This window comes from Vulpes vulpes, chromosome 1 (genome assembly GCF_048418805.1).
Source record: "Vulpes vulpes isolate BD-2025 chromosome 1, VulVul3, whole genome shotgun sequence".
In the NCBI taxonomy this organism is placed as follows: Eukaryota; Metazoa; Chordata; class Mammalia; order Carnivora; family Canidae; genus Vulpes; species Vulpes vulpes.
This window is the reverse complement of record NC_132780.1, coordinates 176,875,038-176,889,078: the sequence shown is the minus strand read 5'-3', so window position 1 is coordinate 176,889,078 and position 14,041 is coordinate 176,875,038. Positions and strand designations below refer to the sequence as shown.

The 14,041-nt window shown below is 35.1% G+C and overlaps 1 protein-coding gene across 1 annotated transcript in view; it reads left to right on the top strand.

Moving 5' to 3' along the window:
* Positions 1-14,041, top strand: part of RNGTT (RNA guanylyltransferase and 5'-phosphatase) — a 351,723-nt gene that overhangs the window by 102,789 nt on the left and 234,893 nt on the right. Inside the window, exon 10 of the mRNA XM_025983843.2 lies at positions 6,042-6,177. Coding sequence (XP_025839628.1) covers positions 6,042-6,177 — 136 coding nt within the window. The remainder of the gene's footprint in view (positions 1-6,041; positions 6,178-14,041) is intronic.

Here is a 14,041-nt window from a genome sequence, read left to right as displayed (position 1 = left end):
GGCTATTGTGTAGGTTTTATCAGCTTTGTTATTTTGCCAGCGTTATGACCTTGGGCAAGTTACTTAATATGCATTTCAGTTTCTCATCTGGAAAATGGGGATAGTAATTTTACCTACATGGTAGGGTTACTGTAAAGCTTAAATGTGTTAATGCATAGTCGTTGCTCAGTAAGTAATAATAATTATCTACTGTTATCATCAGCTACATGAAAATCCTTCTGGAATGCCTTATGCTTTTATTCATCTCCACACTGACAGGTTCCTCCCTTTTTTTTTTCTTAAAAGATTTTATTTATTTATTCATGATAGACATAGAGAGGGAGAGAGAGAGAGAGGCAGAGACACAGGCAGAGGGAGAAGCAGGCTCCATGCCGGGAGCCCAGTGCAGGACTTGATCCCGGGACTCCAGGATCGCGCCCTGAGCCAAAGGCAGGCGCTAAACCACTGAGCCACCCAGGGATCCCCCAGGTTCCTCCTTTTGTATGCTCCTGTAGCTTTATGTATTTTACCTTTTCAATACTTAACCTGTGCTTGAGGTTGTTTAGTGTCTTGACAGCATATAATGGTATATGGGATAGTAGCCTTTTTCTTTTTCTTTTCTTTTCTTTTTTTAAAGCATCTGGCTGCTTTCAGAGACTTTGGAGAGATGTGGAATATTTCACATTAGTTATTTCTATCTCTATAACATGAAAAATCTTATTTTTCATAGATATTATATAAGAAAAGAACACATGATTTGAAATGACTGGAATTCAAACCAAAAAATCCTATCCCAGAAACTTTTATTCCAAAGCCTGAAAATTTATTTGTGCAGAAGAATCTCTGAATACCAACTGCTAAATAATTTCTCTTGGTGTCTCTGCAGATGCAGGCTGTGTTTTCCATGAGCAATCCTATATATTGAATTCTATCATCTAAAGCCTTTTTTTTCCCTTGATCTTTTAAATCTATTTACAATAAGTGTATGGATGATACTTTCTTTTAATATTCAAGTTGAAATAAAAAGAAAGATCTGATAGTAAGATATGTCATATATATAATGTGTTAAAGTATGAATAGAAAATAAAACAATTATGACAGGAAAAACAAATATGCCACACCCTGGGATTGAATATTTATTCAATTTCAACATTATATTTAATTCTGAGCTTCTGAGAAACCAGTGAAAAAGGAAATATAATTTCTGTCACATGAACAGAAGAGGCAAACCATTTCTTTTTCCTGAATTTTAAAATGTAATGACATAATTCAGCCATTCTCAAATTGTGAATGTAGAGCACTAATTCTGCTGAATATTAACAGGTGTTAGGATTAAGTTTAAAGATAATGGAGTAAATAAAATAAACAGACTTTTTTTCTTTTTTCTTTTGTTAAAAGTTTTTTTTTTAAAATTCCAGTAGAGTTAACATACAGTGTTATATTAGTCTCAGGTATACGGTATAGTGATTCAACAATTCTATACATTACTCAGTGCTCATCATGAAAACTGTATTCTTTAATCCCCATCACTATTTCACCCATCCTCTTATCTACCTTCCTTCTCTTAACCCTCTATAGGTAAGAGTCTAATTCTTGGTTTCTCTCTCTCTTGCTTCTCCCTCTCTTTGGTTTCTTAAATTCCTCATATGAATGAAATCATGATAATTCATCTTTCTCTGACTGACTTACTTTACTTAGCATTATATACTGCCTGGTGCTATCCAGGTTGCTGCATATGACAAGAGTTCACTCTTTTTTATGGCTTAGTATTATTTCATTGTATGTATATACCACATCTTCTTTATCGATTCATGTGTCAGTGGACTCTTGGGCTGCCTCCATAACAAATTATTTACAACAGCTAAAGCTTGTTTGGCTGTTGTAAATAATGCTGCAGTAAACATTGGGGTTTGTGGATTCTTTAGGCTTAGGGTTTTGTATTCTTTGGGTGAATACCCAGTAGTGCCATTCCTGGGTTGTAGAGTAGTTTTATTTTTAATTTTTTATAGAACCTCCATACTGTTTTCTAAAGTGGCTGCACAGTTTACATTTCCACCAACAGGGCAGGAGGGTTTTTCTCCCCCCACGTCTTTGCCAATACCTGTTGTTTCTTGTATTTTTTATTTTAGCCATCCTGACAAGTGTGAGGTGATACCTCATTGTAGTTTTGATTTGCATTTCCCTGATGATGAGTGATTTTTTTTTTTTTTTGATGATGAGTGATCTTGAGCATCTTTTTGTGTGTCTGTTGGGCATCTCTATGCCTTCTTTTGAGAAATGTCTGTTCAAGTCTTCAGCCCATTTTTAAATTGGATTATTTATTTTTTGGGTGTTAAGTTGTGTAAGTTCTTTATATATTTTGGATACTAACCCTTTATCAGATATGTGATTTGCAAATATCTTCTCCCATTCAGTAGGTTGTCTTTTAGTTTTATTGATTGCTTCCTTTGCTGTGCCAGAAGCTTTTTATTTTGATGTAGTCACAATAGTTTATTTTTGCTTTTGTTTCCCTTGCCTCAGGAGACATATCTAGAAAAATGTTGCTATGGCCCATGTCAGAGAAATTGCTACTTGTGCCCTTTTCTAGGATTTTGATGGTTTCCTGGCACACTTTTAGGTCTTTCATCCATTTTGAGTTGATTTTTGTGTATGGTGTAAGAAAGTGGTCCAGTTTCATTCTTTTGCATGTAGCTGTGCAGTTTTCCCAACACCTTTGTTAAAGAGACTGTCTTTTGCCCTTTGGTATATTCTTGTCTCTTTTGTTAAAGAGTAATGTACCATATAATTGTGGGTTTGTTTTGGGTTTTCTGTTCTGTTCCATTGATTGATGTAGATATTTTTGTGTCAGAACCGCACTGTTTCGATTACTACAGCTTTGTACTATGACTTGAAGTCTGGAATTGTGATGCCTCTAGCTTTGTTTTTCTTTTTCAAGATTGTTTTGGCTATTTGGGGTCTTTTGTGATTCTATACAAGTTTTAGGATTATTTGTTCTAGTTCTCTGAAAAATGCTGTTGGTATTTTGATAGGAATTGCATTAAATCTGTGGATTGCTTCTTCCATCGGTGTTTTATAGTATACTTATCAGTTCTAGTAATTTTTTGGTGTAGTCTTTTGGGTTTTCTACATAGAATATCGTGTCATCCGCAGATAGTGGAAGTTCTATTTCTTCCTTACTAATTTGGATGCCTTTTACTCCTTTTTATTTTCATATTCCTTTATTTTTTATTTTTTTATTTTTTAAAATTTTCATATTCCTAATATGTATCTTAACTTTCTAAGAGAAAGATAGTGTTTCCCTAATTCATTTTGCCATGAAATACTTTTTATTTATTTTTAAATTTTTAAAAAGATTTTTATTTATTCATGAGACACAGAGAGAGAGATTGAGAGAGAGAGAGAGAGAGAGAGAGAGAGAGAGAGAGTCAGAGACACAGGCAGAGGGAGAAGCAGGCTCCACGCAGGGAGCCTGACGTGAGACTCGATCCAGGGTCTCCAGGATCAGGCCCTGGGCTGAAGGCGGCGCTAAACCGCTGATCCACATGGGCTGCCCTGATACTTTTTAAAGTAAATATTAAGCTTTGCAAAGTGCTGGCCTGAGTCCTTGAACAACATGATGGATTATGTCTTCAATATCATTTTTACAAAAGATACAATTGCTTTTTATTTGACCTTTCCTTATGTTGATTTAAATTTTCTTTGAAACACAATCCAGGGGATGGCTAACTTCTTCCAAGAAATCTAGATTCTCCCTATCCACAAGGCATTGCTTTTTTTTTTTTTTTGAAGATTTTATTTATGTATTTGACAGAGAGAGAGAATGAGCACACATACACAAGCAAGGGGAGCAGCAGAGGGAGAGGGAAAAGCAGGCTCTCCACTGAGCAGATTGCCCAGTGCGGGGCTTGATCCCAGGACCCTGGGATTTTGACCTGAGCCAAAAGCAGATGCTTAACCAACTGAGCCACCCAGGCACCCCAGGAATTGGTGCTTTTGAAAAGCATGTGCAGGAGTGCTTTAGGAAGTATTTCTGTTGTCTGCCAGCCTGTTGACCTGGCAGCTGGTCTAGGAGTCTCTCAGGGGCATGGTAATTCTTGATTGAGGCTGGTTTTATTTTTTCTAGTGTAACCTGACTCTCTAGAACCTACACCTACTAGGGCTACAGCTGTTTCAATATGTAGCGGGGGCCTGAGTTCTCCACCTTCTCTCCAGGGCCCTGCTGGGACTAATTATTTTGAAAACACTAGTAGCAGCATGCTTCCAATTTAGCCCCCAGATGTAAGCTCTTTTGGTCTTCCTTGCTGCTTTTCAGCCTGTTTGTCACACACTTCTTATACCTTAATCAGCTCTCCCATTTCTCCTCCCTTCTCCTAAACATGTATGTTTGCTCTCTGCTTGTTTATGGGAAACAAATTATCCTCTGTTACATTAACCTCTGCTATGTTAACTTCCATCTCTTTATTTAATGTTTCATTTAATGTTTCTTTCACCCACTGGCCTTACTTGTTTGAAGTACATCTTTCAGTTGTTTCTTTTTTCTGACAACCAGGAGGTTGGGCCGACTAGTCAGTATTCTCCAGTTTCAGTGGTACATGCAGACAGACTATTATTCCTCTACTTTTTCAATTAACAGGAACAATTTAAATAAAATTCTGTTCTTTTGGGTCTTAGGTTTTTTAACTTTCTTCTATTGCTGTCAATTTTCTCTCATTTGAAGATTTTGGTACCTAGATATCATCTTTATTTTCACCCCTAGTCTTGCCATTTATTCATTTGGTAGCCATAGCCTATCCATTTGTAATTTCCTCAGCTTGAATCCATTTGGACTTATTTTTTATATGTGGTGTGAAATACAGCTCCATTCTTGATGATCCACTGATGGGGAAGTAATGATGGTAACTTGACCACTTGAGGAATGCTGCATTTTAAAGTATATAAATCACCCCATGAATTGATTGGCTCTGAGAACATAAGGGCAGATAAAAATTCTTAGGAATGTTTAACATGTTTTATGTTTAATGTTTAATATATTTAAAATTTTAATTTTATAGTAATGAATGAGAATTGGACCTGAAATGATAATATCTGGCTATATCATAATCTTGATTCAAAGAGAGGGGTTAGCTATTTTGCTAATGATAGTGCAGTAGAAAGAGCATTGAATAATTTGAGGTCCAGCCATTTACAGATCACTTACTTTCTCTTTTTTCCTACTGCAAACTGGAGAGAGTAATAACTGATTTATAGTTGTTGGGCTAATAAAATGCAATAATTGGATATAAGTGTATGTGTGTTCTGTAAACTTTCGATGTTTAAGATCTAATAAAAATTAGAGTATTCTCTCCTAAGATAAGATTGCTCTTCAATGTCACATTGTCTCCATAAAAAACTTTGATTTCTTTTTTTTTAATATTTTTAATTTAATTTTTAATTTTTATTTATTTATGATAGTCACAGAGAGAGAAAGAGAGAGAGGCAGAGACATAGGCAGAGGGAGAAGCAGGCTCCATGCACCGGAAGCCTGACGTGGGATTCGATCCCGGGTCTCCAGGATCGCGCCCTGGGCCAAAGGCAGGCGCCAAACCGCTGCGCCACCCAGGGATCCCAAAACTTTGATTTCTTTATACCATGTGTTTTTATAGGAAATGTGTGTTTTTATAGGAAACGTGTGTTTTTATAGGAAAAAAAATTTTTTTAGAAAGCATTTGTTATTTGTGGTACTTTAATCTGAATGATAATTGTTGGGGTTGGCAGAGTGTAGTGAACATTATTCGGTGCAACTATTGTAAGTCTAAGGAAAAAAACTTTTTTTTTTAAGATTCTTTATATATTTATTCATGAGAGACACACAGAGGCAAAGACCCAGGCAGAAGGAGAAGCAGGCTCCCTGTGGGGAACCCGATGTGGGACTCAATCCCAGGACCCCAGGATCACGACCTGAGCCAAAGGCAGATGTTCAACCACTGAGCCACCCAGGCGCCTCTAAGAAAAAAAACTTATTTCTTATGATCCTCTACTTGAATTATACTGTTATAATTATCTTTTTAATGTTTCATTTACAGGTATATGATGTTGATTGATGGCACAAATGAAGTTTTTATGATTGATAGAGATAATTCAGTGTTTCATGTTTCAAATCTGGAATTTCCATTTCGTAAAGATCTCCGTATACATTTATCAAATACTCTCTTGGATGGGGTAAGTCCCTTGTTGTTACTGTTTTAAATTAGACTGACACTGCTATTTTTGTTTTTTCTTGCAAGTGAATGTTTTTTTTTAGAGGGGGGAGGGGCATAGGGAGAGGAAGAGAAAGAATCTTAAGCAGGATCCAGTGCCCAGAGCGGAGCCCAAAGTGGGGCTCAACCTCACAACCGTGAGATCATGATCTGAACTGAAATCAAGAGTTGGACACTTAATTGACCTCCGGCGCCCTTAAATGTGTATTTTTATTAATTCATTAGGAAACTTAATAATCTAGTTTTTTGAAGTTTTTTTTTTTTTTTTTGGAGAAAACACTCTCACTTGATCATTGTCTTGGATATGGGAATAAGTGAACAAGGTTAAATCTTATTTATTTTTTTGCTCTTTGTGACTGAAAAAATAATGCTTGTTGAAAAAGACTGTTTTATTATTTTAATATTAATTGAATTTCAATTACTTGATGCAACATTATCACATTTTTCCTTGACTCTTCAGCTACATGGACTAGTAATTCTTGTTTAAAGAGAATCATGCCTTTGAAAGCAACCATTATACTTTTATATTTGAATTTTAAAAGCTGGTATGAGTTTTCCTATTTCAGAAAATATATATTTAATACTCATAAAATTACTTGATTAAAAATGTTTTAACTTGCTCCTGTATAAACAGCTTTCTTCATCCCAATTCTGAAAATATTTGTTCATTGTAAATACAAATTAAAATAATATAGAACATTAGGAAAAAGCTGGTAAAAATCACCAGACCTACCATTGGAGTAACTTTGATGACCATTTTGATGAACATTATTCTAGGCTTTTCTCTGTGACAGAGTGTTCAATCTTATGTCTGCTCCTGTGGGATGTAACATTCATATTAGTAATAGCAACTTAGAACTTAGATTCTTTAGGGTCTTTGGGATCCCTTATAGTCCAGTAGGATTCTGAATAATCGTGGAACCTCTTCCTTGGTTGAAAATGAGAACTCTGGTGAAATATGCATGAAAAGAACCAAATGGTACATGTGTTTTGTAACTTGTTCTTCTCCCTCCCTCCGCCCCTCCAATAGCAATTTGTTTTGGACCTCTTCTCATGTAAATGTCTGAATGGTATACCATTGTATAAGTTAACACCATAATTTGGGGTATCCAAACTATCTTGACTGTGAAAATTGTAGCAGATGCTCTTTAAAAATATGATCATCTCAATAACCCAGCCTCAACTTAATGAATTAGACTCTCCCAAGGGGCCAGAGTTATCTGTACTTTTGGAAGCGCCCAAGTGATTCTAATCAGGCAAGTTTAAGAAACAGTTTTGTAATTTATTTAACCAGTCCTCTTTTTTTTTTTTTTTAACCAGTCCTCTTTTGGTAGATGTTTTGATTTTTGTTTTTTTAAAGATTTTATTTATTCATGAGACACAGAGAGAGAGAGAGAGAGAGAGAGAGAGAGAGAGACAGAGACACAGGCAGAGGGAGAAGCAGGCTCCATGCAGGGAGCCTGACATGGGACTCGATCCGAGGACTCCAGGATCATGCCCTGGACTGAAGGCAGGCACCAAACCGCTGAGGCATCAAACCCATGTTTTGATTTTTTTTTTTTAGGTTTTTTATTTTTTTAATTTTTTTTATTGTAAGACACTTAAATGCATATCCTTATACCCCTTTCCTTTCATAGTTGTACAATTTTATAACTAAGATTTCTTAGAGGTGAGATTATAATCTGTATTAAGAATCTTTTGATTGCGGGTAGCTGAAGTCCAACTTAAAGTAACTGAAGAAAGAAAACTTAATTGGCACAAATAAATGTTTTAGCTTGACCTGCTTCAAGCTGGATCTGGGGCCTCAAAGGATACTGGCAAGGTTTTGTTATTCTTTTTCTTTGCTTTACTTGTCTGTTTGGTCTCATTCTTCATGAAGGCTTTTTCACATGGGAGGCAAGTTGCATTGTAGCGCAAGCAGAAAGAGAACTTTGTCTTTAATACTCATATGTCAGTCGCAGGGAGGACTCCAAAGGGTCTTGCCTGAGTTACATACCGATGGAAGCCAGTCAGTTACTGGTAGCACTACCACTTGGGAGTGCAAGAGGAATAGTGCTCCTAAGGAGGGGCTGGTAATAGGCTCTACCCTGTTCACTATGCTATGTATGAGGGCATGCCCACTATAAATATTGACAGGTATCATTGGCACCCTTCTTTCCAGAAAGTTTGAACCCATGTACATTTCTGCCAACCATATGTAAAGGATCTGTATACTCCTAAACACTGGGTTTTGAAAATTTTGAATATTTTCTAATTTGATGAGGGAAGGAATTCTTTTTTATGGGACAGTATAACATAGTGATTAAGAACTCTGAGTCTATCTGTTGGTGCCTTACTGGCTTCATCAGTTGTTATATAAGAGATTTAAGTAATTTATTCAGTTTTTTCATCTGAGTGAAGGGAGGCTAGGAACAGTACTTAGATTTTGATGCTATTATGAAGATTAAGTTGGATAGTTTATAGAGTACTGGCACTAGTGTCTGACACATAGTAAATATTTAATTATGTGGATTGTTAATGAGGTTTAACATTTTGTCACTTCTTTATGAATTACTGTATTTCTTTTGTGAGTTGCTGGTTCAGATCCTTTGTATGTTTTTCTCTTGGATATTCATCTTTTTCTTACTGATTTGTAAGAAGTTTTTGCCTGTTAGGGTATTACTTTGTGACATATATTTTGAAAAAAATGTATTTTGCTTTTTGGTGTTTTCTGTGGCACAGGTTTAAATTTATATAGGTAAATTTATGTAGGTAAAATTATAAACATTTAGTTTTTCATACTTGGCTTTTGTATCATTTTAAGAAATTTTTACTTAGTTTTCTTCCTATTTTTCATATTTTACTTTAGAATTATTATAATACCTGTATTTTCTTTTAGTATATTTTAGTTTTATTTGTATATTTAAATATTTGATCTATCTGAAATATATTTTGAAAAAAAGAATAAGGTAAGGGTGTGATTTTATTTATTTCCAAATGTCTAAACTGTTGTCTCAACACCATTCAACTCATCTGTTTTTCCTTTTTAATTGGATATATGATTTTTATTGTGTAGTGGATTCCCTTATATATCATTGTTTCTTTTTTCATTTGTTTTCTCATTCCATTAGTTTTTTTGTCTTTCAGTGATAGTTTTAGATTGATTTTAATACTTTCATTTTAGCATATAGTTTAATGTTTGGCAGTTTAATTGCAACCAGTCTCCTGGTTGTTCTGATTTGCCACTTAGATTTTGCTCCCTTTAGCTTTTGGGTGAATGGGCTATTTGATTAAGAGGTTAGTCTATACTTAATGTGCAAATCTATAAAACAATAAGCTTATACTTTTCTCTACAATCTCTGGTAGGCTTGTCTTCAGAGTGTTCATCTTTCCCTTTGCTGTATTTGGTTGAATGGTTTATCTCTTTGCCACACATTCACTGCCTTTCTTTGGAGGGAAAGGGACTCTACATCTTTATTATAACTTCTCACAACTTCAGGTCTCCTTTCTACAGGGATACTACTTATATTTTTAAGATTTCTAACCCTTCTTCAATGTTAACTCTTTTTCATGAGCCAGACTGAATTATATGTGGCTAATAATTCTCTGGAATTTGTATGAGAATCCTTTGTTCTTTTAATCCAGATGAAATTTGCTCCTCTATTTCTGGCTTTTATTCACTGTTGGGATGATACGGAGTGGCTTGTGAATGATTACTTAAATTATCAATGGTACAATGATCCTAATGAAAATCACATGCGTAAAATACATACTTATTTGTTTAACAGAGGGAATATCATTTTCCAAGTGTCCTGAATGCTTTTGGCCCCATCCCGTGTACTTTGTTTTTATTTACCAGCTAGATAGATATTGGAGTGTGCAAACCAGAAGATGGAAGACTGATGGGAAAATAAGATGTTTAAATTAGTAATTCCTGAGATATAGTTTGGGGTGATGAGAAGATTCAGGATGTGACCTAGGGAGGATGAAATTTTGAAGTTGTGTGAAGAAGAGCAATGGAAGTAAGATCAAGGAAAACATTGGGTGATTCTTAATGAGTGATGGTAGGAGTTCAGGTTGAGAGTTTGACTATGAACCAGGTACTAAAGATTAGAAAAGAAGAAAAGAAGGTAGTATGGTTGGATGGAGTGGCAGAGACTGAGCAGAGTAAATATAGTCACAAAACAAAGAGAGTACTCTGTGGGGCTGTAGTAAAATGTCAGTTTGTAATGACACTATATATACATAAACATTTGGAACATGTATGTGCAGCACACACACACACACACACACACACACACACTCTGTGATTGATAGAGCCATTATGTAAGGTTGGAAGTGTTGTCCACTGCACATCTCCAGGATGTGCTATTCTCAATTCTGTAGTTAGTGTGACTGGCACCCCTGGAGTTGTGCTGTTTGTAAACTGCACAGCCAGTGTGGCAGATCTGGCAGTGCCTTCATGGGAACAAGAAGAACATTCTGTTTTTGTTAACTTCATTTAAGATATAATTTTTTAGCATTGTAATCAATAAAATAAAAGGAAGAAAAGGACTCTTAAGTTAAAGCATTTGCCACGGTTTAGCATAGTTTATCATTGAACTAATATTTTTTTGAATGCTTTTCATGTTCAAGTTGCTGTGCCAAAAATGCAGAGGGTTGAAAACAAGGCCTCACCTTTGAGACATTATACTTCATTTGATAGGGTGGAGAAAAACTGGTAGTGATGGAGGAGACCTTCAAATAAAACAATAACTTGATGATTGGTTTTTTAAAAAAAAGTCTAGTGGTGGTTTAGAGAAGACATAAATTACATCTAGTTTGGAATGAAAGAAGTTTTATAGAGGAATTGGCATTAGATATGGAAAGATTTCTTTAGAAAGAGACTTTTTGTTGGACATGGGCTGAGGGCATTCCAGGTAGGAAATAATGCTTAAAAATTAGATGTTTAACCATCTGCAGATTTAACTGAGCAATACTATTTATTTTCACTCCAAACTTGGACAAATGAAAGCTGCATAATAGACTCTTGCGAAGTTTTAAAATAGCAATATGATTCATGATGTCAATTTACTTGGACCAGAATTATAGTTGCCATATCTGTTTTTCCAGTTAGTTAATTAAAACAGTCCTCTGTAGTTTCCTGTTTCTTCTACATTTTCATTTGCAAATTGTTTTTGTAAAATTCCAAGTCCAAGAATAACTCAAACTACCTAATTGTCTGGCTGTCAGATGTGAACATTGAAGTTTTTGTTTTGCTCTCTAAATTATGTTCTTTGACCCACAAAATGTGGAAAATAGGAGTTTAGAAATATGGCTTTAATTCATTTGAAACAATCAGTGAAATTCAGTTGATTTTATATTGAGGTTAAGAGGAGAATATAGCAGTTAGTCACTAAAGTTAATAGCAAGAATCTTGGAAAAAATGTCATGCCTTTTCAACTGTTAATGTTTTTTGTAAAGGAATATCCATATTCATTTTTAAAATTTTAGAAAGTCTGTACATCATAAAGTAGAAAAATTAAACTGTCAAGAAGAGGTTACATTTTAACATTTTGTTGTATTTTCTTTCCATCATTTTGTTGTGCCTATATTTTCAGAATGTATATAATTAATATATATATAGCTGACATTTAATATATGCTGTGTATCTAGGGTTCCATCATTTCCCTTCATTCTGAAGAACTGATTTTAGGATTTAAAAATATTTAGTTTTATGTTTAAGAATTGAAACATAATTGACATGCTACAAAATTCACCCTTCTAAGCTGTATAATTTAGTAGTCTTTAGTATATACACAAGATTGCGCCACCATTACTACTATCTAATTCCAGAATGTTTCATCACCTACGTGGACAATGATAATTAGAAGTAAGTGGGCCTTGAAAGGATTTTGAGGAATGGGTTACCTTTGAGATGAACTTTGAAGGTCTGCAGGTTTCCAGAGAACAGTTAATTAAAACCCTTCATTGGTTCTCCATTGCCCATAGCATGAAACCCAAACTACTGAACACAATATTCTTTATATCTGGGCCATGCCCATATGTCTTTAGCATTGTCTTTGATTGTGAACCCTCGAATTATAAGCTCCATCTATACTGAGCTTTGGATAATTTACCTAAAACCATCATTTTTCATGCCTTTGTAATACTATTTGGCTCATTCACCATCCTGCTAGGAAATACCCACTTGTACCTTTCAGGATTTAAGGAATGGATCACAATGTCTTATTATCAAACCTTTCTCTTACTCTTCAAGTAGAAATAACTACTCCTAGTTAAGTCTATACTATATATCCTTATTTGGCTGAAATAGTATAGGTTTACATCTGCTGTCTTGGTATAGTTATTAATAGGAAATCTTTCAAGTATTCTGATTTAGACAGTCAGCTGCATGGTCACTCTATCTATATAGCAGCCTTTCATTAAACTAGAACTTTTCGCTGGACCTAGTCTAGCTACTATGTATTTTCTTCTCTTTCTGGGGCTCTGTTTTGAAGGTAGAGACTGTATGCTTAATTTCTCCAGTATTTGGAGCTATGTCTAATAACATAGCCTGGGCTCAGGAAATATTGGATGGATAGGTAGAGAAGGGTGGATACCTGGGGACTACAAAAAAGATAATGGAATATAGAAAAGTACAGAGGATAGGAAAGTCAAATGTGAGGGTTTTTTTGTTGTTGTTTGTTTTTTTGTGGGGCTCATAATGCAGGGCTTAAGCTGCAGGTTTCTCCACAGCAATATTTAATATCAAAAGACAATGGAGCAATTTCTAATGATTTCTTGAGCAATTTTATATTGCTGTATCTTGCAGTTTTCCTTAGCTTTTTTTAGTTTAGGGTTTATTGAGCATCTTTTATCTATGGGTTTACAAGTTTTTCTTTTTTTTTTCCTTAAGATTTTATTTATTTATTTGTGAGAGACAGGAGAGGCAGAGACATAGGCAGAGGGAGAAGCAGGCTTCCAGTTAGGACCTGATGCGAGACTCAATCCCAAGACCCTGGGATCATGACCTGAGCTGAAGGCAGATGCTCAACCACTGAGTTAGCCAGGCATCCAGGTTTACAATTTTCCTTAAAAGTAATTTTATTTTTTGCTATTATTTCTACTCTTTACCTGTCTGAAGATTTGATTATTAATGCTGTTTTCATTAAAAACAACTTTTATTTTTCTATTTCAATTTTGGGTAGTTTCTGTTGCTTTGTCTGTAAGTTCACTAATCTCTTCTTTTGTAGTGTCTAAATTGCATGGTATTTTTCCATCCATAATATTTTTACTTCAGGCATTGTAGTTTTCACCTCTGAAAATTCATTTTGAGTCTTTTTTTTTTTTTAAAGATTTTATTTATTTATTCACAAGAGACAGAAAGAGAGAGGCAGAGACACAGGCAGAGGGAGAAGTGGACTCCATGCCAGGAGCCCTACGTGGGACTCGATCCCAGGTCTCCAGGATCACACCCTGGACTGAAGGTGGCGCTAAACCGCTGAGCCACCCGGGCTGCCCTTTGTCTTTTTTATATCTTCTATGTCTTTACTTAACTTTTTGGAATATATGGAATACTGTTATAATCATCTGCCTTAGTTTTCTTGCCTGCTAATTTTGACATCTTTCTCAGTTTTGGGGTGATATTTGATTGATTTTTCTCTTCTTTATAGTTTTTTTTTTTTTTTCTTTACCTCTTTGCATACCTGTTAATTTTTGACTAGATGCCAGATATTTTGAATTTTACCTTTTTGGGAGCCTGATATTCCTGTGCTTAGTTCTGGTATGCAGTTAATTTACTTGGTACTGGTTTATACTTTTTGAGTCTTGCTTTTAAGATTTGTTAGGTGGACTAGAGCAGGGAT